General features: G+C 39.5%; 1 protein-coding gene across 1 annotated transcript in view; it reads right to left on the reverse strand.

The window, feature by feature from the left end:
* Nucleotides 1–25,065, reverse strand: part of MALRD1 (MAM and LDL receptor class A domain containing 1) — a 590,643-nt gene that overhangs the window by 515,419 nt on the left and 50,159 nt on the right. Inside the window, exons 9-12 of the mRNA XM_012931979.2 lie at nt 24,034–24,126; nt 19,305–19,512; nt 6,844–6,990; nt 993–1,090 (exon numbers count right to left, since the gene is read on the reverse strand). Of these exons, the coding sequence (XP_012787433.2) occupies nt 993–1,090; nt 6,844–6,990; nt 19,305–19,512; nt 24,034–24,126 (546 nt within the window). The remainder of the gene's footprint in view (nt 1–992; nt 1,091–6,843; nt 6,991–19,304; nt 19,513–24,033; nt 24,127–25,065) is intronic.

Below are 25,065 nucleotides of genomic sequence, written 5' to 3' on the forward strand. Positions count from 1 at the left end.
CAAGAAGATGGGGGAAAAAAAAAAGATGAACTGAAAGATCTGGTGATGCTTGTGGGTGACTACTGGCCCTGTTCAGAGGTATAATTATTCCGGTGACTTGGGGAACCATGAGGTGACAGAGATCTAACCCTGGACCAAGGCTTCCTGGAAGCAAAACATGTGCTCAGCCCACTGCATTATCTCTTTGCCCCTGGGTGTTAGTTTTATGGGAGGAGGAGGGATGTATAGAGAGACTATGTACCAAACACTGCCAGATGCTTTGGTCACGTTTCCATCCTCACAACCATGAGAGGAATGTGTTAACTCACACTTTTGGTGTAGACACTAAATTTCAAAAGAGTATATAACCTGTAGCAGAACTGAATTTGAATCAAGTCAGTCTGATTACAAGGTTATCAATTATGTTATAGACATAACATCTCATTCCTCTTCGTTTTACTTCATCCCCAAGGAGTAGCTGAATAAAGTATCAAAAAAATTAACTCATCAAAATTATAAAACTGAATATTCAAATATCTCATTCCCTTAGATGCTTAAAAGCTACAAATAAGTTAAAATAAGCAGTTAATGACGATGGCACATATAGAAAATAAAACAAAATCTAAAATTGCACATATTTCTCTTTTTTTATTGGCACTTTCACCGTTTTTTCAATGAGAAACTGTTCATTTGATGAATTTTATTTTAATCAACTCACATTGTTGGTCAAAATAATAAGGAGTTCTGGCAATGTGTATTTGGAGTTTTAAACTATTGAAAGAACAATGTAGAAAAATGTAAAATAGCAGGTATATTTTTAAATAGGTGGCCCCCAAAATAATAAATAGTGTAAGTTATATGCTGCAAAATCTTCTTGAAACACCATGACATTTTATGTTGAAATAGCTCACATAGGTGCCTCAAGTCATTATGAAAATTGCAGTAAAATATACAAGGAATTTATCAACCCAAGACCCAGAGATCGGTCTATATCAATTCCAATAGTTGGTTACCTGGCATGGGGTAGGGGCCGTGGCTGATTTTGTAAGAGTGGGACTTCCAAGTCTGGCTACCCCAGGAGACTGCTGTGCTCCAAAATACAGAAACGCTCCTGCAAAAACAAGTGTGAAATCAGACAAATATAAGTTTCACTGTTGTACACGGAACACTTTTGTTCTGGTGTCTTATCCAATGCATTCAAGTATCAATCAGATAAAGAAAATCATATTCTTATTTACCATTAAGCTCCATAGATAACCAGAAAGCTCTTTCATATGTATTATACTAAATATCTAAAATAAAATCCAATGCACTGAAAACGAGACCTTGATCTAAAACCTCGAGGCACATATGTTTAATGACTTAATGCAAGTCGTAGAGTTTGAAATAAAATTAGATGAAGCGTTTTAAGGTTATGATCATATAGTCAATATGCCGGTATCAAATTCCCATAAGAGCTTTATTTTTTAAGTTTTTCAGAAAGTACTGAGGGAAGTGAGCCTACGGAATGAGTTTGATTCCCCCTGGGGTTTACACATTTGACATTGTTGTCTGTGCTAGTGGGGATGAAAGCTTAATTAAAGATCTAATCTGAACGTTAACAAAATAACTGCCTTTAGATTTTAGTGGTAGTGGATGTGCTCAGGGCAAATGTACAGAGGATAGCATCTTCAGCAGCTCAGAGGATCACACATTCTGAAACGCTGTCAGGGGAAGCTCCAATGAATATTGAAAATTTACAAGGAAGTCTAGGCAAAGGCAAAGTCTGATTCTGCTTTTTGATAAGCACTTAGTGATGGGCAACTTGGAAAGTCAACTCCTTTGACTAAATAGACACCTCATTCAAAAGGTGATTTTCCAAGATACAGGGACAATGCTGATTTCACAGAAGGGTTTCAGATTTAAAGAGTGTAATTTTATAGATAATACCATACAATCAAGGCTGCACGTCATCGGTGCCATCTCTGAACCCAATGTAATGCAAACACTAGCTTAAAAAATCTTACTTGTATTGTAAATCAGGATATAAATCAGTAAAAAAATATTAAAAATACACTGAGGGAAAATTAAACTCTTATCTTGATTTTTGTAGTGGTCTTACTATTGTATATATTTATTCAAACTAAGTAAACTTTATACCAGAAAGATTCAATTTTATAGCATTTAAACTGTACTTTACCATAAATTACTTTAAAGATTATAGTAGATGTCTGGAAAGAACTGTCATGAATTATGAATTATCATTAAGAAAGCAAGATAGAGATCACAGTTACATTATGATCTCATTTTTTGCAAAATAATCACAGAAATATCCATAATTTTAATGTTTACATGCCTACAGGTGTTCATCTGCATGTGACAACACAAGAATAGACAAAGGCATGAGATCCCTTATTTGATGTTTAGCAGAACAGCTAGGAATTGGAAAGAAAATAGCTAACAAAAATAAATGCACAGTAGAAAAAAATCAAAGCATTATTCTGAGAAGAAAACCTGCATAATATGAATCCATTCATCTTTATGTCAAATTAGGAAAAATATTGGCTAACAACCATTTCTAAAGGTTAGAATCCCTAACTACAAAACTTTAAAAATACCAGGTCTAGAACTCTATGGCTTCAGGTAAGAGAACTGCAAGATTGCTTCTACAGAATAATCTTTGAAACTTCTATTTGTATCCTTCTTTTGTCATCCTGGTAAAATTTTTCTCTTCATTATGTATTTTAAGATAACTATCAATTATCTTAAGATTTAATGGTGATAATGAGTTTAGAAAACAAAAGCAGGGACCTGAGCCATAGTACAGTGGGGAGGGTGTTTGCCTTGCACACAGCCAACCTGGGTTCAATCCCTGGCACCCCATTTTCCCACGAGCACCACCAGGAGTAATTCCTGAGTGCAGAGACAGTAGTAAACCCTGAGTATTGCCAGGTGTGACCCAAAAAGCCAAGAAGAATAAAAAAAGATAATAGTATTAAATACATAAATAAATAAGTAAATAACAAAAACATTAATTCAATGACTGTGCTATTTCTTTGATTTTTTTCTTCTTTTAAAAGGTCATTGCCTGATCCCTGATGATATTCCCACCAATCTTACTAGAACAGAAAACAAATTATCGCATCATGCTTTTAAACTCTGACTACATAAAAAAAATCTTAACAGGTATTATTTCACTTAATCCTCATAATTATTTCATTAGAAGAGCTTTTTAAAACTTTAATTTATTTTTTACCAAAGAACTGTGATTTACCAAGTTATTAATAGTTGAGTTCTAGGCATGTAATATTTCAACACCAATCCCTCTGGAGGGTGCTTTTATTTCATCTATTTTCAAGCCGACAAGCCTGAAGCACAGAGGTATTTAGCACAGTTATTCCCAGTGAACACCCAGACCTTCCTTCCTGCTACCACAGGCCAAAGCACCTCCCAGGCTACAGGGGCTACTGTAAACTACTACACATGCCACATGAGTGGCTTTCTGTCAGGAATCATTGTCCTGGAGTGGGTCTCCATCATCTTTTATTGATTTTACTTCAACCTAAATTCATACTTTATTTCTACTCCCATTGTGTCCCCCTTCTCCACTAGTAAGAATTTCAGCAAGATTAGTAGCCTTTCAGTAGACAGCTAGTGAGTTCTGTGCTTTAACATGAATAAAAGTCACTTATCCTTATCCTCCTGGTAAATGGCGAAGTCAGAGGTCCTCACTGCCACCCATTTCTTTCTCCTATTTCATCTCATCTGCTTCCAACCTCCCTGTTCAAACATATACATCTCTACCACAACTGCGTGTAATTCATTTGTCATAGAGCATGTCCTTTAATTAGAATAGGTTCCCTGTCATTTCTCCTTAATCCCTTACTTGTGCCTTCCTATCTACTTTTCACTTTCTTTCAGAGCAGTTCTGTAGTTACCTCATGCCATTTGAGTCTCCGTCAATTCCCTATAAGGTTTGTGTTTTATCTTATTATAGATTGTCTCTCACCTGTTCCTGTCACTACACTCAGACCACCTGAAAGGCAGAGATGGTGGTATCCATTCATACACACCCAGCTATAATCTATGGTATGTATTCAATAACAGGGTTAAGAAAAGAAAAAGCAAGCATTGTATGAGCTAGGACGAAAGTATTAATATATAGTTATAATAACTAACCATATTTCTATTTTAAACTTTATTCAGGCATAAAACATTGCAGAATAAATCTTTTGTTGGCATAACAACAAAAATTAAGATTTTACTCCACTCTCTGAAATAAATTATTTCTATATCTTGACGGTTGTACTAAGTGCTACGATGAACACTGATATGCATATAATCAAAAAATAATGTTTTGTGTCTTAGACATATGATGCAGCCATAAGGAATGAGAAAATCATGCAATTTGCTGCAATTGGATGGGAGTGGAGGAACTCATGTTAGGTGAAGTAAATCTGAAGGACAAAGTCAAACACTGGGTGTTCCCATTAATCTGTGGTATGTAGAATAACTTTATGCAAAAAGGAAGGTATCAAAGGTGGGAAAACACTGGTCTACAGAAATAAAACTACCAGGGAAGGAGAGAAATGGATGGAAGGAAGCAAGAACAGAAGGTCGGAAGTAATACAGATGCAAGCGTCTTGTCTGTGGTATAGAGGTGAGGGACTTGTAGATATCTGTAGGATGACATTACTTTGTCCTTTCCCCCCTTGTCACAAGGAGCTTATCCTGGTTTATCCCTGAGTTTAGGCTTATCCGAGTCACACCCATCAAGGTGTTCCTGAGTCACTCCCATCCCTTTGTTTAGCTGTAATCACTTCTTTATGCCCTCTTCCCCAAAACAGTTTATCAGCTTTTCCCCCTAATCTGACACTGTTAATTTGTAAGGTCAGACCTTTCTAGGACACTGAACTTATAAGTTGATATTGCCTTTCTCCTCTCCTGATGTCTTTTGAATAATTTACTTTAAAGCAATGTCCTTTTTGTACAGACACAAGAAGACAATATTATGTTTTTGTAACTTGGGATTTAATTGGCCTCGAATATTATTCCCTCCTGGGCATCTGCTTTCTCAACTTAAGCCTCAGTTGCCCTCAGTTCCTAGCACCCCCAAATCAGGGTCCCGATGAGGGATTGGATAGACCCAGGGCAAGCTGTGCGTTATATGCTACCCTGGCATCGAGATGGGCCTGGCCAAAGTGCCTAATTCTTAACTATAAGTTAAGAGCTTAATCATGGACAAATGCTGTCATGATCCAAAAGCAACGACTAGACTAGGACCCTGCTAGGGGTAGGAAAGACTAATCTGGCCTGAGCACTGTAGTCTGAGATCAAGATGGCCCCAGGAGAGCAATTCTATAAGCTTAATGCATTTCTTATTGTGTCCATACAAAATGATTAATATTATGAATGCTTATATGTTTGCTGGACGAGGAGAGGAGAAACACACTCACGGGACTCCACCCTTGGGTGGATCCTCCTGCTGAAAGAGAATCAGTCCTAGGAGAAGCATCCCCTGAGGGCTAAGAACTTTACCCCTATTGATTGTGACCACACCTATGTGTAAGCCCCAACCCCCTCTCATGCTGGGGAGATTTAACTAGGTTGTAAGAGTGGGTTGGGGGTGAGATCCAGAGAGAGATTGAGAGCAGGAGAGAAGCAGAGAGAGAATGAAATAAACTGATCTAGCAACCAGTTTGGCCTTCATCCTTCCGTCGCCTGCCCTTGACCAACAGCCACACACAGTGGTTCCAGAGCACCGAACACGGGCAGTGAGACAGACCCACTCAGAAAGCCCGCGAGTGCACATGCCCGTCGGCGTGCTTTAGCTTTTTACAGGTATCAAACTATTAGACCTAACACTACTAAAAGAATAGAACCCAAGCTACAGTAAATAAACCTAAAATGCATCTGTCAAGAAGTCTGGTTAGATGAAAGGGAGGGAACCTGGGTTCACTGGTGGAGGGATAGAGTCGCTGGTTGTGGGATGGAATTTGGGAACACAGGATGCCCAAACTCTATTTTAAGTCATTTGTTTAAATAAAAATATCTTTTAAAGGAACTGATTTCATAGTTTTAGAAGACACACCTATTTCCCTCCAGTCACTGCCATCCTCCCCAACCAATCTCAATTTCTAATGGTTATAGAGCAGCTCAATATGGTCAACATGGTTATTTTTGGCTCATTTTGGGAAATACCAAAGGAAAAAATAATAAAGTTCAATGGTATTGCATGAGCTGAAAGTCAGTCTACAGTTACACTGATATAAAGTTAAAATGGCATCAAGTGACTGGGTTCTGCATTAAACAAAAGAGAAAAGTCCAGGAAAACCCTCTGTCTCTTACGGAGTTTCATCAACACATACTGGAATACTGTAAATACATATGAGAACAATTGGCAATGGTGGTTACAAGTGAAGGAAAAACATAAAACTATTTTTAAAAGAAGCTTTAAGAGTTACAACATTACATTTAAGTATGTGTAGATTTATTTTACTTAGAATGCTAAGTCTCTGTTTTCTGTTCCCAGAAAGAAGATTAAACTATTTTTCTTTCCCTTTCTTGCAAACATTAGATGGCTCAAAAATGAAGGCAAATCTACTGTGCATGACTCCTAGCAACTATACGGAATTATCAGGAGCCTTCCACTCTTCAGTCTTCCAATTCAATTTTTTTAAAGGCAACATAAAATGTTGGTCATTAAAACATTGCTCCTCTCCAGAAACTTGATTAACTGCACATGAAGTGAATCCAGAGAATTTGAAGAAAGCCCAACTAGAGTTCCATTTAAAAAGTCTGAAGAGGGAAATGAAAATGCACAGAATCATCTTGCACAACATGGAAGGGGGACAAGCTTCTCTTTTACAGAGGCCAGTGTCCTACCTGCATTCTTGTACAACGAATGATCTGTGCCAGGAAGAAGGTGCTGTTCGATGGCTTGTCCTCTCATGAGTTCCCAGTGTGATTCTTCTGGGCCAAATGGCTCCCAGCCACAGAAACCGGACTCAAAGTCACACATCAGACTATGTGCTGTCGAGCATGAAAAACAGAGAGGAGAGAAGGTGGGTGATAAGGTGAATTGTTAAGTTCATTGTAACAATCAACTTTGCAGTGCCGAATAATTCCACCTTTGCAGTAAATTATATTTTTAGATTTCCAGTATGGCTTTACTTTTTCAACCTCACCCTGCATCCCACAGCACTTCTATAATCTTCTGCCTTCAAGACTGATCCCTTTTTTGACCCTTCTACACTGCTGGTGGGAATGCCGGAGAGTTCAGCCCTTTTGGAAAACAGTATGGACGATTCTCAAAAAACTAGAGGTTGAGTTCCCATTTGACCCAGCAATACCACTGCTGGGAATATATCCCAGAACAGCCAAAAAGTATAGTCGAAGTGACATATGCACTTATATGTTCACCGCAGCACTGTTTACAATAGCCAGAATCTGGAAAAAACCCGAGTGCCCTAGAACAGATGACTGGTTGAAGAAACTCTGGTACATCTATACAATGGAATACTATGCAGCTGTTAGAAAAAAATGAGGTCATGACGTTTGCATATAAGTGGATCAACATGGAAAGTATCATGCTAAGTGGAATGAGTCAGAAAGAGAGAGACAGACATAGAAAGATTGCACTCATCTGTGGAATATAGAATAATAGACTATAAGACTAACGTCCAAGAATAGTAGAAATAAGTACCAGGAGATTGTCTCCATGGCTTGGAGGCTGGTCTCTCATTCTGGGTAACTCAGGGAAGGGACCACCAAGTAAAATGTGGTTGGAGGTCATGTGGGGGAAGGGTGACGCGGGCCGAATACAGACTAGAGACTGAACACAATGGCCACTCAACACCTTTATTGCAAACCACAACACCTAATCAGAGAGAGAGAACAAAAGGGAATTCCCTGCCATAGTGGCAGGGTGGGGTGGGGGGAGACGGGACTGGGGGGGGGGAGGTATGTTGGGTTTACTGGTGGTGGAGAATGGGCACTGGTGAAGGAATGGTTTATCGAACTTTGTATGGGGGAAACATAAGCACAAAGATGTATGGATCTGTAACTGTACCCTCACGATGACTCTCTAATTAAAAATAAACTAAAAAAAAAAAGACTGATCCCTTTTGTCCTGGCTGGCATCTCCAATAAATTTTATGATGCAAGATGAAACCAGACAGAAGGAGCAATTCTTTTAGCTACCCAGGTGGTAGTAAAAACGATTATTTGAGGGCCAGAGAGTTAGGTCATGGGTAAGGGGCCATAAGTTTCATGTGCAAAGTCCTGAGTTTGATCTCCAGAATCACCTGAGCCCCGAATAACTACCAGGTATAGCCTGGAGGCTTCTGGGAACTGTGAGGTGTGTCCCTGATGACCTCACTGGGGGCCAAGCTGAGCAATGAACTGTCTGACCAAATTGGTTGAAACACTCCAGAATCAATCCACGGTCCCCTGTGCATCACTTGGAAGGTCTAAAACACAAGCAGGTGCTTTCTGCTGCTCCACAAGCTTGACCCCAGAGGCAACTGAACTACTTTGGACACGAGCAGCTCCCCAAAAATGCCTCCAGACTGTGATCGGAGCCACTGGCCCATGCGCCGCCAGTGGGGCAGGGTTTTTCTCTCCAGGCTTCTCCATCATATGAGCACCACAAAGGGGAAGTAAAAGCTTGCAGTGATGCAATTACTGGCAGAATTTTCCCTGGACTGTATACAGAAATCCAAGACCTAATATCTCTTACTTGTCAGCAATGTGAAATGGTTCCTTTTTAGCAGGTCTGACTGTGGAGGGAAACTCCAAACAATAATACTGAGGTTTTTTTTTTTTTTTGAAATATTGAAGGTAATCAAAGTAGCAGCCATTTCTCTAGACTGTGAACTAAGCCACAGCCCCACGCCGCCTGAGGAGAGGAAATATCCTCCTTTCTCGGTTCTTTTCCTTTTTCTGGGAGAAGTGCGGTGTGGCACCTACCATATTATGAGGTCTATTAAGCAGGCACGAACTTAGAGGCACGGGAATGGGAGGGGAACAGGAATGGGAGAGGAAAAAAATTATGTACTTGGAACAGCAGGACGCTTGGGCAGTCTCGGGCTGATACCAGCACGTGCTCTGCCGAGATTCGACCCAGGTGGCCACACTTTTGTGCAGCCGCATTGCTGCTGATCAACCAGAATCCGGAGCCCTACTAGACTACTTTTGGTTCCAGAAACTGCTTGCAGTCATGTTTCTAGACTGTGAACTAAGCCATAGCCCCACGCCGGCCGAGGACGGGAAATATTCTTTTTTCTCGTCGGGTGGCGTGGTGTCAGCCATAATATGAGGACTATTTATTAAGCAGGCATGAACTTGGTGGCGCAGGAAGGAGGGGAAAAAAATTCTATGTACTTGAAATAGTGGGACTTCATATCTCTCCATTCTCAGCAATGGAAAACTAATTATCAAATGCTTCAATGGCAGTAGGGCTGTCTTTCTTGGGGGAAAACTCCAACAATAGTGAATTTTGTGTTGAAATATGGAATGTATTCAAGGTAAAGAGAAAATGAAGTGAAATTTATCAATTAAGCAGGCGGGGATGGGGGGGGCAGGGGTTGGGAGGTATACTGGGGTCTTTGGTGGTGGAATATGGGCACGGGTGAAGGGATGGGTGTTTGAGTATTGTATAACTGAGACATAAGCCTGAGAACTTTGTAACTTTCCACAGGGTGATTCAATAAAATAAATAATAAAAAAAAAAAAAACACAAGCAGGCAAAAATACACTGGGTGGGGAGCAGGGGTGAGTAAGCTAATTCTGGACATTTGAAGTGTATTATCACCCCAGTGCTCTTTCTATTATAGTATTTTAACGGAGTTTCAAAACCATTATTGTCACTTTGAAGCTGCAGATGAATGAATTTGATTTTTTCCCCTCAAAACACAAATAAAATCTTAGAAAATATTTGTGTTCCTATGTTTACTTTTTTAAAATATGAAAGACTCCAGAAGTTACTAGAAGAAATACTTTCTAGAGAAAGTCAGGATTTTAATAAGGTTCATACGCATCAGTCCAATTTTTGTCACCAATTAGAAGGGAAAAAAATCACAACAAGTTTCAGATGACTAGACAGAAAATTAGAAAACCTCATAACTTGACATATGCTTTCAAAAAATCAGTTTTTGTCTGGTTAAATTTCCTTTTGCTAAATATGAAAATCAAAGCTCTTAGATAACCTTGGGGATAAATTAATGCAATTATAAGCTTATTTCCAAATACTCCTCTTTATGCTGCTTTATAACAGTGAATGACAGACCAAAATAATTCTTGGTCAGAACACCCATTTGACAAGCTCCCTGAGATCACCTACTGTTCTCTTTAATAATGACAAAAAACAAGTTACCGCCAAGCTCCTGGTGTATGCCAAGTACTCTGCATTTATTACTATTATCACTCAGTACTCTGAAGATATTACCTTTATTCCTCACACATCTCCTACATAGCAATGGTAACCATTTCCAAAGAGGAATTAGAACTTTAACATCTTGCTACTTTCCAATAGTAAGTTTCAGTAAATGGAACATCCAGACTTTGAACTATCTGGTGTCAAAGCTTATACTCAAACTTTCCCAAAGGTCAGGACTCAACCAAGCACCACCTCTATATACTTTGTCTTATTTTAAATGATAGGGCCATTTCACCAGTCTATTAAATAAGCATACAACATCTAAAGAATAAAAAGATCTTCCAATATCTATAGACAGGGATACCTGGTTTTGTGACCAGCTACTTGATCAGGAATACATCAATATTCAAAATAATAAATTACACCATACAAAAAAGAAAAACAGTATCACTTATTCTTTATGCATGTATCTTAAATATTTAGAATTATTAGATACACTCGGTTGGACATCAAATAGGTACATTTATTTTTCCTGATAAGAAAATGATCACCCTTAAATGTATTTCAAAAGATGTTTTTTAAAGAGTGAATTAACAACACATAATTTAAAAAATGCTGCCGATTATTAAATTTGACTAGAGATAACAAAATTCCATTAATCCATATGTCCAACTGGAGATCTATAGCTTCTGGAATACTGCAGGATGTTTTGGTAACAAGTTACTATTCCAAAGGCTAGAGGAATACAGGGATTATGGCACTTGCTTTGTATATAACTGACCCTGGTTCTGTCCCTGGTCCCCAAAGAATTTCTGAGTGTGGTTCAGCCCCAACTCACATCTCAAAAGAGAAAAAGTTGCTCCTCCAAGAGCACATCTCCTGTGTATTAGTATTAAATACCCATGACCCAGCTTTGATTGTCTCCCTTGACATCCAGAATATTCTCTGGTCTAGATCTTTGGATCACCTTTATGTTTTAACACCATCAAGGTTTCTTCCCCACTCTTCTGAAACTGTGGGGATAAAAATGCAAGATTCAAAGTATATCCTTTGACCTCTGAAAAGTACTTAAAAGTTTCAATTTTTTGGTGTGGAGTTAGTCAAGGAGTCCTTCCACCCCTTTTCGAAGAGAACCCCAATTCCTAGAGATCCCCTTCCCTGTATGAGAAAATCTTTCATGGGCTCTGACCACACCTCAGTGATGGCCCACTTCATGCCCTCTGCTCTAATGGTGATGAATTTCTCTCCTTTCCTACCCTCTGGACAATAAATTCAATGGTGTCTGATGGGCAATGTACATAAAGCAAGTCAATGCCAAAATCAATTCCATTTCCTGCAATTGATCTCTCAAGAAGTTATCCTCCTCCCAAACAAGGAAAAGGTGTGAAACATTCCGAAGGCCAGTGAGGGGACAGCTCAAAAGCACAATGTATCCCAAGCATCACACCACCCTCAGGCAGACTGCACAGCTGTGCCTGTGCTACTCCACCACAAACAGAAAGAAAATTCCAGAACAAAATAACTCTCAGTTGTATGAACACTCAAACTGGCTTGAGGAAAACCCATTCCTCTCATTACCCAGATGTTTTTTAGTAAAAATGTCAATCATTACACTCCTCCTGGAACACTGATCATCACAGTCCTTTGAAAAATGAAAATTAATTTTTAAAATCCATCACCATAATGATACTGAGAAAGCTAAGCAGAACAATCACCTCTGTAAAAATACTGAATTGCTCAGCTATTCTTACCACTGATATTTGTTCCGGTACACTTCAAAGGACTATTTTTAAGCTAAATATCCTAAAAATTAACTGCACTATAAAATACAAATCAAATTCCAGTAACCAAAACTGAAGTTCTTTTATTAATATTTCCCTATAATTCAAAAAGTTTAAGGTAAACTAGATAAATATTAAGGGGGGAAATGAAACACATGCTAAGTGTAAGCAACTAATAAAATGCCTTTAAATGCTCAATCTTTGTAAAATGAAAAAAAGTACCTATTCATCACTGTATCACCGTCATCCCGTTATATACGGATTTACTCGAGTGGGCACCAGAAACGTCTCCATTTTTCCCAGCCCTGAGATTTTAGCAGCTTCTTTCTCATCTTTCCCAACGATTGGAGGCTCTTTTCAGGGTCAGGGGAATGAGACCTGTTATTGTTACTGTGTTTGGATATCAAATAAGCCACGGGGAGCTTGCCAGGCTCTGCGTACAGGTAGGATACTCTTGGTAGCTTGCCAGGCTCTCCGAGAGGCATATGTGTGTGTGTGTGTGTGTGTGTGTGTGTGTGTGTGTGTGTGTGTGTGTGTGAGGCTCAACCCGAGCGTGTGTAGAGCGGTCTGGAGCGTGGTGGTGGTGGGGTAGTAGAGGTCAGCTGCCGGGGCTGGGTCCTTTGAGGCAGGGAGAGCTCTCACCTGCCCCCCTCTGGGGCACCCCTGGTGCGGAATCCCACCTATTCATATTATTAAAAAAAGTTTACTCACCCATGGTATTTAAATTAAAAAAATTAATGTGTTCATGATAAACAATGACTTTTATATTTGCTTTTAGAAACTTTCTGTGATAATAAAATATTTCACCATTTTATCATCATAAAATGAGATATGACTTCATAATTTTAGTAAAGTTTCACTGAGTTCATCAGTTAGAGTTGTATTTTTAAATTATGACAAAGACTTCTCTTGCATATTTAAGCAGCACAGCATATTGGCAGAGAAAAAATTTTCATTGTGACAGCTGAAAAAAATTCTACTGGATCATGAAAATTAAAATATTCATGAAACCTCTAGTTCAAAAAATGTTTAAAGAGTATGCATGAGAATGAGTTTGGGATATTCCACTTAATAAATATATACTGGATGTTATTATAACTATAGTACATAAATGTTTCACTAATATTTTATGAGAAAATACAAGGATCTTTTCTCTACTATGCATACTTATATCTACCTTGCCCTTAGGAAATATTTTATTATTAAGCTCAATATATTTTTCAAAATACATATGACATATAGGGAGAGTATCAATAAAAATAAATACATAATTTGATTTTTTAAAAACTTTATTCACTTAAACACTGTACCAATTTTCTCTAAAGTTTTGCAACGTTTTCTCATGTTAGGTACTCAAAAAATTCTATAAGAAACTTGTTTGTTTGGGTTTGGGGTCACACCCAGTGGGTCCTCAAGACTGACTCCTGCAACTGCACTGAAGGACACTCCTGGCCGGCTCAGGGGCCATGTGGGAATTGGGATAGTAAGCCTGGGTCAGCCTCATACAAAGCAGGTGCCTTGTCTGCTACAAGATACCTTTGGGGTTAGGGGTGAGGTCACACTAGTGGTGCTCAGGGCTTACTTCTGGCTCTGCACTCCGGGGTCCCTTCTAGGGGTACTGGGGGGACCACACAGGGTTCCAGGGATCGAATCTGGATCGGCAGAGTACACGGCAAGTGCCTACCCACAGTACTGCCTCTCTGGATCCAAGAAACATTCTTTCCATAAATTTCCCAAACTGATTGGCTTTGAACACGGATCTGCCCAGCCTTCCCTCCTTTTCAGAATACACATTGTGGGGTTTTTTTGTTTTTTTTTAGTATGTCGTGCTTGAGAATGAGACAATTCACTTTTTAGTTTTCTATTGAGATCCATTTATAACCAAAGCCTCAGTCTCACCTTGCAATATGCTTAAGGATCCACGTAGCTGCGTAGCATCAAGCATGTTCCCATTATCACCACTATGCCGACCTACCACACCGTCGCTTCCTCCCCGCAGCCTTTAAACTCCAGCTCCCCATTTCCCCCTGCCCCCTTCTCCCTGGCACCTCATGTTGCTCTCTGTCTCTGGGAATTTGACTCCTGTGGGTACTTGATGTAAAGTGGAATTTGGTAGTACTTGCCCTGTGGGGTTCTGCTTGTTTAAAACTCAATGTTCGCACTACAATTTGTATTTAGGAAGCCACATTTAAGTGTGATCCACCAGTGGTCTGCACCAACTTCAACCCATTAACAAGGTACGTCCTCAAGTTCCATCCATGCAGCATTTATGTCTGAGAGTCAGTTTATTTTATACATACTTAGTTCAAGTAGTCAAAAAAAATAAAAACCCTTTAGATATATTTAGGTTCTATCCGGGGGCAGGGGGGGTGTTGGGCCACACTCAGCGGACCTCACTCTTACCCCCTGTCTCTGCACTCCGGGATCCCTCCTGGCATGGCCGGGGACCATACCTGATGCCAGGGATCAAACCAGGGTCAGCCACAAGCAAGGCAAGCCCCTTATCTGCTGTACTATCTCTGTGGTCTCATCTGCATCTTTCCAGACTCATCAAACACATGCAGTTAGTGTAGTGCAGACCAACTTTACCTTTACAAAACTTTTTAAAAGTACTAAGTCTCATAGTGATGCTTGGGGGCTGGTGCGTGCGAGGGGTTTCCAATCTGAAAGGTCTCTCTGAGTCATCTGCCTTTTCTCAAGCCTTTCCTTTTATATACCATCTGCTTTCTCCCAGCTGTCTCTTTAGTTTTGAAGCCTCCTTGGCACAGCGGTGATCGCAACTGACTGTATCGGGGCCCTCGTGCAGGCATGGTTAGAAGGCAACTGTTGCTTCCGGCAGTCGGGGCTGTGCCCTGAGGCTCTGCAGGTGGGACAGGCTCTGGGCAGCACCCCATCCCAGAGCAAATGCTAACAAACTTCCCCTGTAACGGCAGGGTTTTGAGCTGGCAGCTTGGGCATCCTTTTGTGAGAACAGTATTTAAAAGAAAGAGAAGCTTGGAAGAACCGAGCAAGCCTTTGGGGAAGAAGCACGCTGACGACGGAATAGTAAATGGCAATATTCACAGGCTGGCATGTACTAAAGCTCCAGAATATGGTAGGGTTTCCTGATGAGAAGCAGCGTCCTAGAGATTCACAGGGAAAGAAGAGAGAAATGCAGTTTTTTTCCCTCATGATTTCCAAGCATGGAACTTCTGTGAAAACTTCACATCAAAAATCAAAATTTGGGTCAGAGAGACAGTACAAGAGTTAAGGTACTTGCCTTGCACACAGACAACGTGGGTTCAATTCCCAACACCCCATAATGGCCCCCTGAGCACCACCAGGAGTGATTCTTGGGCACTGGAGCCAGGAGTAAGCTTTGAGCACCACGGGGTATGACCCAGATTTTTTTTTAAATCAAATTTTTAGGTCTGGCAAGATAGCTCAAAGGGCTAAGTGCAAGTGCTTCTTTAGAAATGGACACAACAGGGGCTGGAGCGATAGCACAGCAAGTAGGGCGTTTGCCTTGACACGGCCGGCCCGGGTTTGATTCCCATTACCCCATATGGTCCTTTGAGCACCGCCAGGGGTAATTCCTGAGTGCAGAGCCAGGAGTGACCCTTGTGCATCACCAGGTGTGACCCAAAAAACAGAAAAAGAAAAAGAAATGGACATGGTTCGTTTGGTCCAAAATGGTCCCCCAAGCACTGCCAGGTTTAGAAAACCAAAAAAAAAAAAAAACAAACCTTTTTTTTGTAAAGTTCAGATTTGTTTTTGAAAACCCCACAAAACTCATTTTAATTATAAAATGTTTCAAAGTGGCTCTAAGTTTTGAAAGCACCTATGGCCAAGTGGGTCATACCATACATGGCCCCCCAAGCCCTACCAGGAGGATCCCTGAGCACAGGGCCAGGAGTAAGCTCTGATCTCTATTGATATGACCCAAAAAGCAAAGAACAAAAAAACAAACATAAAGTCTCCATTGTAGGAGAAAAAGATAAGACGCTTACAGAGATATAGGAAAAAGTCTTAGTTTCAGCATATACATTTAAAACAATCTTAGTTTCAATATATATATTATGACAGGAAACATAAATTAAAGCAGAGTTTTAAAAAAGGGGAATTCCTCCAAAAGAAATGAGACAAATTGTTTGAAAACAAAAATTAAACACAGAATGTAAAATAATCTGATGCGTCCGGCCCTGCGCGAGATCGACCCCGGAGGCAACTGAACCACTTTGGACACGAGCGGCGCCCCCAAAATGCCCAGGCGCTGCCAGCGAGTGATGCAATTACCAAAAGAATTTTCCCTGGACTTCATATAGAAATCCAAAACCGTGCGGTTGCGATAGCAGCCGCGCGACCTATTATCTCTTGATTGTCAGCAACGTGTAAATGTTCCTTTTTGGCAGGGCTTACCATGGGGGAAAACTCCAAACAATAGTACTGAGTTCTTTGTTGAAGGGTAAAAGATTGTAACGATAGAATTTTAGTTCAGAATTTTCCCTGGACTTTATATAGAAACCCAAAACCGCGCGGCCGCGGCAGCCTAATGTCATCTAATCATCAGCAATATGAAATGGTTCCGTTGTAATGGGTTGGACTTTGGGGGGACCATAATAGGGTTAAAGTTTGTAGCGACATGTAATTTCTGGCTGTACTGGACTTTATACAGAAATTCAAAGCCGCGAGGCCGCTGCCATGGCCGCGCAACCTATTGTCATTTAATCATCACCAATATGAAATGGTTCCTTTTTAACGGGTCAGACTTTGGTGGGAAATCCTAACAAGAATAGTAAGTCTTTTGCTGAAATATTGAAGGCTACCAAAGTGGTAGCCATCTCTATAGACTGAACTAAGCCATATCCCCACGCCGGCTGAGAAGAAATATCCTTCTTTCTCGGGAAGAAACGCGGCGTGGAGTTAACCATAGTATGATGTCCATTAAGCTGACACGGACCTGGTGGCGTGGGAATGGGATACAAGGGAATAAATTATTATGTACTTGGAACGGCAGGACGCTGGTGGAATCTCGAGCCGGGGCCGATACCAGCGTATTACTTTTGGTTCCAGAAACTGCTTGCAGACATTCTACCAGACTATCAACTAAGCCAGAGCCCCACGCCGGCTGATGACGGGAAATAACCATCTTTTTTGGTTTGTTTTCCCTTTGTCAGGCAGCGTGGTGATTACTAAACAGGCGTGAACTCAGTGGTGCGGGACGAGGGGGGAAAAAAATAGAAAAGTTATGTAACAAATAGCGGGACTTAATATCTCTGCATTCTCAGCAATGGAGAGCCATCAAAGGCTTCCTTGACAGTGGTACTGTCTTTTCTTTTTTGGGGGGAAACCCTAGAAACAATAGTGAGCTATGTGTTGAAACATGGAATGTAACCAAGATAAAGCGTAAACGAAGTGAAACTTATCACTTACAAGGGCGGGGACTGGGGGGGCGGGAGGGGGCGGGAGGTAAAATGGGGTGGTTGGTGATGGAATATGGGCACGGGTGAAGGGAAGGGTGTTTGAGTATTGTATAACTGACATAATCCTGAGAACTATGTAACCCTCCACATGGTGATTCAATAAAATTTAAATTAAAAAAAAGAAAAAAAATAATCTGATGCTCACGACAGTATAAAATGAGTTGTCCTCAGACTGTTTTTATGAACTAAAAAAAGGGCCACCCCAAAACTCCATTGAGATCCTACTTGTAAGTAGATTAGCACTGTAACACTGTCATCCCAGTAATGTCTCCATTATGAGACTTGTTGTTACTGTTTTTGGCATATCAAATACACCACAGATAGCTTGCCAGGCTCTGCTGTGTGGGTGAGATACTCAGTAGCTTGCTGGGCTCTCCTAGAGGGACAGAGGAACTGAACCCAGGTCAGCCTCATGCAAGGCAAACACCCTACCCGCTGTGCTATTGATCCAGCCCTGTAAATAGATTATCTTGTTTAAATCTAGTGTTCAAAGTTGAGGTGTCTGAGGATTTAACTGACTTGTTTACAGAGAATTGCTCCTTCCCACACCTCTTCTTCCCTGCAGCTTTTTTCATTCTTAATTTTTTTTTTTTACTTAAGATGTACAAAAGGGCTTTAAGGATAAAGAGTTTGTCTTGTGCAAATGAGAGGGACTCCATCCACTGATCTCCCCTCAAGTGTCTGTTCTCACTCATTAACCAAAACATACTGTACAAAGAGCAATTTATTTAAAAGCTAACATTTATCTTGTTGCAGTATTTTTCTCTTACTCAGCAAAATGCTTCACTAAAATGAAGATACTGTAGCAAAATTAATGTCAGATTTTTAATAATTGCAAATAAAAACCACTATGATATCAGGACTGGATTTGTTTGTGCTATTTCATTTTTTTAAATTATTTTATACTTTTTTAATGTTGGGAGAGTCACACCCAGCAATACCCAGGGGCTACTCCTGGCTCTGCACTCAGGAATTTCCTCTGGCAGTGCTTGGAGGACCATGTGAGATGCTGGGGGTTGAACCCGGTCAGCTGCGTGCAAGGCAAACGCCCTCCCCACTGCACTATGACTCCGGCTCCAGAATTAAGCCTTTCTTAAGAGACACAAGTAGCTTCATTGCTTAGTTTCCAATGGGACCATAATGGACACTGTCTATTTTTCTTTTATGTAATACTAGGCTTGCATAGAAATGGCATTTCTTGTCATCACTCCTATCAAAGACTCCCATAGAAACTTTGAAGGGAAGACGCTAGTTTGGCCAATTATGAATGTCAGCTGTAGCTTCCATGATTCCTCTAAACATTAGGACAGCAATGAAGGCAGTGGGATCCTGCCTCTTTCTCACCCCCTCTATAGCTCCCTATATTAATCAGAATGAAAAACATCTCACACCTCACAAGCATTAGCATGTCTCCAAAAGGCAAAGTGCTAAAAGGTTCTCTTTCTCCCTTCCACTTTGCTCTTTACTCAAAATAACACCCACATATACATAAACACCACTAATCATTACTCTCCAGTTGTTAAGCAAATAAATTATATAGTGTGATCTCTAAAATTTTAGTACAGAGAATCCAACAAGGATATCAACTAGTAGCATTAAAGTAAGAACGTGCATTCACCTTAAACGCACATAATAACTGTACCTTATTCCAAACAAGGCCATTTTAATCTCTGCCACAGCTTTGAATTTGAGCATAGGAACATAGTCAACAGTTAGTTTACTTACAGCAAACAGTGGGATCCTCATCACTCTCATCAGAACAGTCCGGCTGAGAGTCACAGACAAATTCCTGGGCAATGCACTGACCGCTAGCACAAGTGAATTCACTGGTAGAGCAAGGCTCTCCAATAGGGTCCTGGGCACAAGCATAGACCCAGGGCTGATCCAGCCCAATGAAACCTTTCTGATTCAGAGGAGTTCCTTCAAAAACAATCTTCAAGAAAAAGATAAACAGTGTATGAGTCCATCATCTCTTAAAAAGGGAATAGATTAATTCATTTAAAAAACATTTTGAAAGGGCAAACAAATACAGCTAAAGTCACGTTCTTTTGACAAGCCTGACATACACTCATAAGACTGACAGGCACATTCACTCTACTGAGTCTGTGAGAGTCTACAGAATGCAGCATCCACACACAAACTACAGCAATGACATCACTGATGGCAAAACTCTTACTTGTTCATCTTGATTCTCTTTTTTCCACAAGGAAAATCATATGGTCATTACTTACGAGTAATAAGATTAATGCTTTAGCTACTGAAATTGTTGGAAAGTTAGGACAGAAAATGTCAAGCAAACAGTAAGGGACATACAAATTTTAAAATAGAAAAATAGGAAAATACATGAATTTTACTAAAATGATTTCCCTAATGAATGAGATAATTAAAAGAAATATCTTATTAAATTGCTAGCTTTTCTAAAAACACACAATACAAACATGTGAAACAACTGCATATGGCTAGTCAACTGCAAGATAATGTCAAAGTATTGATATTCCTTAAAGTTCTATCAAGAGCAATTGTTAGTTAACATCAAGATTATTAATATAAATAATGAACTATAGCAAATAATTCCCAACTGTCCAGTGTGGCAGTCAATGGCAACACAAGCTTATTTCAAATTAAATTTATTTTAAAAAAATTCAAATTCATTACTCAGGTAAACCAGTCATATTTCAAGTGCTTAATAGCCATAAATAGTGGCTACCATCATATAAAGAAGTTCATTACTGCAGTTGTATGGATTAATACTAAATTAATGTTGTCAATGTATAAACTATTAGGAATAAAGAGTGACACTCTTTACCTTTGTACAATTAAAAATAATAGGAAGCACATATGAAAGATGTGATCTGATAAGAATTAAGATCACATTTGAATACACACAATTTAGTTTATGATTGGAGTAATAGCACATCGGTTGGGCTTTCTCCTTTCACGCGGCCAACCTGAGTTTGATTCCTCCGCCCCTCTCGGAGAGCCCGGCAAGCTACCGAGAGTATCGAGCCCACATAGCAGAGCCTGGCAAGCTACTCGTGCGTATTGGATATGCCAAAAACTTAACAATAAGTCTCTAAATGAGAGACGTTACTGGTGCCCGCTCGAACAAATGAGCAACGGGATGACAGTGATTACAGTGATGCAAAGATGAGGAAAGTACACATTGCTATATACTTTCTCCACCTGATGATTAAGTATACAAAACTTATTCAACCTAGAGTTGTACATTTTCAAGGCATAAGAGATAGGATATGCAAAAGTTAATATAAATTTGGGTTTCCAAACTTGATGATTTTAAACTTTTATTTTTAAAAAGTCTGTGTTGTGGGAAATGAATTCTATTTAATATATACTTGGGAACCTAACCTAGAATAAATCCAAATGAATTTCTTTATACTTTGCCTTAATTTATCTTGACTTTGAGTTCAATAACACAACAAACTTTAATGTTGCTTTATAAATAAAAGGACAAAATTCCATCACTTAAGCCTAGAAAAATTAAGTGTCAAAATAAAAAAATCAATAGGCCACAATATAATCTCAACTAGCTAAAGATTATTATAAAAATGCTGTGACTCAGAAATATCAATCTAGGGTACTAGTGGGATTCTAAACTTTTTCATGATTATGGTTCATATCATTTGAGTTTTCCCCTTCAACAACTGGAAAAATGTATAAATATGGTTTATCATAGCACTGTAGCACTGTCGTCCCTTTGTTCATTAATTTGCTCCAGTGGACACCAGTAACATCTCCCTTGTGAGACTTGTTGTTACTGTTTTGGGCATATAAAATACGCCATGGGTAGCTTGCCAGGCTCTGCCATGCGGGCGGAATACTCTCGGTATCTTTCCAGGGGTATTATCATAAAGGAATAAAATTAATTTTCTAAGCCATACATACAGACTCCTTATCTCACAGTCACAACCCAGTGTCAATAGATATTTATTACTCTTTTTACAGCACAAGTGATTGTGACTCTACTTTTTGCATCATACAACTGTTGATGTCTCAACCAAATACTTTAAAAAGTCTTTTTCTTAAAAAATAATATTTTTTCTAACTTTTATAAGAATATCATATAAATAATTCTTACTGTTATTTCTCTGTTACAGTAACAATACTCACTGCTTTCTGTAGTGATTATGAAAAATCTGTTAGAACAATAAAGTAAAGATAACTTTTAAAGTCTAGAAGTTATTGGTGGGAGTTTTAGCAACTAATCTCTTTTAATCTTCTCATTCACTTTATTTATGGACTTCTTTAAAATAATCATTATAAGTGATTATTTACTGAGGTGCAGAATATAAGCCAGCACCTGAGACTCATCAGTAATTATTTGGGAGGATACTCGGAGGGTGAGTGAAAGTATGTCTGTATAGTGTGACTCCCACATTTAACCTTAAAGACATGAGTATTGTACAATACATGAATTTCTTTAGACTAGTTTCTATATAAACTTTTGAAATTTTGCATGTAACTGCAATTTTTAAGAATTTTTAAGCAGTGAATGATAGTGTACATTTTAATGTAGTTAGTGTGCATTCTTATATGCTTATTGTGAACACAGCAGTACATGTCTTTTAAAAATCAACTTAAGTGTATGATTATTTATTTATACATGTGGCCGCACAACACATCATCATAGAGAGAAATAAATATATGCCTCTTGGAGAGCCCGGCAAGTTACCGAGAGTATCCTACCCGCACAGTAGAGCTCCCCAGGGTGTATGATATGCCAAAAACAGTAGTGATACAGGTCTCATTCCCCTGACCCTGAAAGAGCCTCCAGTTGTTGGGAAAGACGAGTAAGAAGAGGCTGCTATCATCTCAGGGCTGGGACGAATGGAGGCGCTACTGGCGCCAACTAGAGTAAATCGTTGAACAACAAAATGACAGTGACACAGTGATATAGCGATTTACAGCACAAAATAATGGAATCTTGAAGTAGCACATTTCAAAAATAAAATCTCAATTAGGAGCTGATAATGCCGGTTATTAAAAATGTTGAGCTCAGGGGCTGGAGAGATAGTACAGGGCTTGAGCCTTGCATGCAATGGAATAGAGTTCAATCGCCAGCAGTATATGATCCCCAAACAGTGCTGGGAGGAATCCCTGAGCACATGGCAAGGAGGAAAACCTGAGCATAGCCAGTTGTGGATACCACAAACATTACATTTTATATCACGTCGTGATCGTAGAGAAAAATGGAGGCAAACAATATATAAAAAGTTCTAAATGTCATCTGATATATAATTCTTCAAAATTTCTACTTCCACACAAAAATAAAATTCTGCACAAAATCCCAAATAATTGTTAATAGACAGCACACTAAATATATGTATATTTCAGATAAATTTGTTGTGAATTATTAAAAATATGTATTCAGATATATTTGTATAGGAAGAATTTTCCCTGTTTAGAACAATGCGGTCTATGGCATTCACTTTTGCATAGACTATGTAAATTTTCGAAGTCTCTTGCCTGAGCGCATGGCTGTCTTCCCCGGGGCCCCTTGGAGGGGGTAGGCTCCAGCTTCCCTCCCCACCCCACGCAGAACTCTCGGCGGCCGAAGACCTCGGGAGCCTCGCCACAGCCATGCTCAAGACCCCTCTCCACACATTCGGACGAGCCTCACGCATGAAGGTATCGGCAGAGGAACCTAGGTGTGTGGAACCTGGGGCTGGGACCTCCAAGCCTGCTCTGATCAGAACTGGGCCTCTTCCGCCCAGATTTTCTAGTAGCTAGGCAGTCACACCCAGGGTCTGTCCCCTGCACCGTGCAATCCCATCAACGGCCAACATCCAGAGACTTAAAAGCAAGCTCCCGGAAGCAGCCGCTTCTCGGCCACGCAATATCTTATAGCCTAGTTCTCCCTCTGGGGGAACCTGGCAAGCTACCGCGAGTTTCCTGCCCACATGGGAGAGCCTCTCAAACTCCCCATGGTGTATTCATATGCCAAAACCAGTAACAATGCTGGGTCTCATTCCCCTGACCCTGAAAGAGCCTCCAATGCGGCATCATTGGGAAGGATTAGTAAGAGAGGCTTCTAAAATCTCAGGACTAAGACAAATAGAGACATTTCTGAGACAGCTCAAGAAATTCGACGATCAACGGGATGATGATGATGATTGATGATGATGATGATGATGATGATGCAGATTTTCAATACCATTTATTGATCTTGGTTACATAAATGGTACCAGGAAAGGTGCTTTGATACTGGAGATGAAGTTAATTGGAAATAATGAAAACTTTAAATAAGACTGATTTCCTCCTCAGGGGAAGTTTAGCCTGCTATGAGTTAGGAACAAAGAAAAGTGATAGGTCAATGATCTCTCCAAATATACAACTCTATGCCCCTAATTTAAATACTAACTTGAATTTTTCAAATGGCAAATTTATTACTGCAAAGCAAAAAAATTATATTTTGGTAAAAAATATTGTTTTATACCTTAAATGTCTTCAGTCCTTCTGGTATTAAGACATCTGCTTTTACCCATTTCCTGTGAGTTGATGTATTATATGTCCAAAATATTACTTCTTCCTTCGACTTGAAGAAAAACACATTACTCACCTATTAAATTCTGCCCTTATATTCACAAACGTTTTCACACGAATCCATTTTAGTAGAGTTAAGCTTATTCATATGATTTTAAGTGCTTAAAAATCTACATTATTAGTTGAAAATAGGCTGTGTAACTATTATAAAGAAAAATAAGGAAAATGTGGTTTGAGTGATAGGGCAATGTGTTTGGGTTGCATAAGTCCAGTCCTGCTTGGATCTCTACCACCTGGGTACAGAGTCAGAGTAAGCCCCCAGCACACCTGCTAGCCCTAAAACTAAAACAGAGAAAGAAAGAAAGAAAGAAAGAAAGAAAGAAAGAAAGAAAGAAAGAAAGAAAGAAAGAAAGAAAGAAAGAAAGAAAGAAAGAAAGAAAGAAAGAAAGAAAGAAAGAAAGAAAGAAAGAAAAAAAGAAAGAAAGAAAGAAAGAAAGAAGGAAGATAAAGAAAGAAAGAAAGGAAGGAAGGAAGGAAGAAAGAAAGAAAGAAAGAAAGAAAGAAAGAAAGAAAGAAAGAAAGAAAAAGAAAGAAAGAAAGAAAGAAAGAAAGAAAGAAAGAAAGAAAGAAAGAAAGAAAGAAAGAAAGAAAGAAAGAAGTGGAAAATATATACATAGAACAGAAGGGGGCAGTGACTATACCCTGTATGAAAATATAAAGGCAAATATAATGCATGTCATTTTAAATATATATATGCAAATGTACATATACAATATAACACTGCACTGTAGCACTGTCACCCCATTGTTCATAGATTTGCTCGAGCAGGCACCAGTAACTACTCTATTGTGAGACTTGTTATTACTGTTTTTGGCATAGCGAACACGCAACGGGTAGCTTGCCAGGCTTTGCGATGCAGGCGGGATACTCTCAGTAGCTTGCAGGGCTCTCCAAGAGGAATGGAGGAATCGAACCTAGGTCAGCT

This window comes from Sorex araneus, chromosome 9 (genome assembly GCF_027595985.1).
Source record: "Sorex araneus isolate mSorAra2 chromosome 9, mSorAra2.pri, whole genome shotgun sequence".
Classification (NCBI taxonomy): domain Eukaryota; kingdom Metazoa; phylum Chordata; class Mammalia; order Eulipotyphla; family Soricidae; genus Sorex; species Sorex araneus.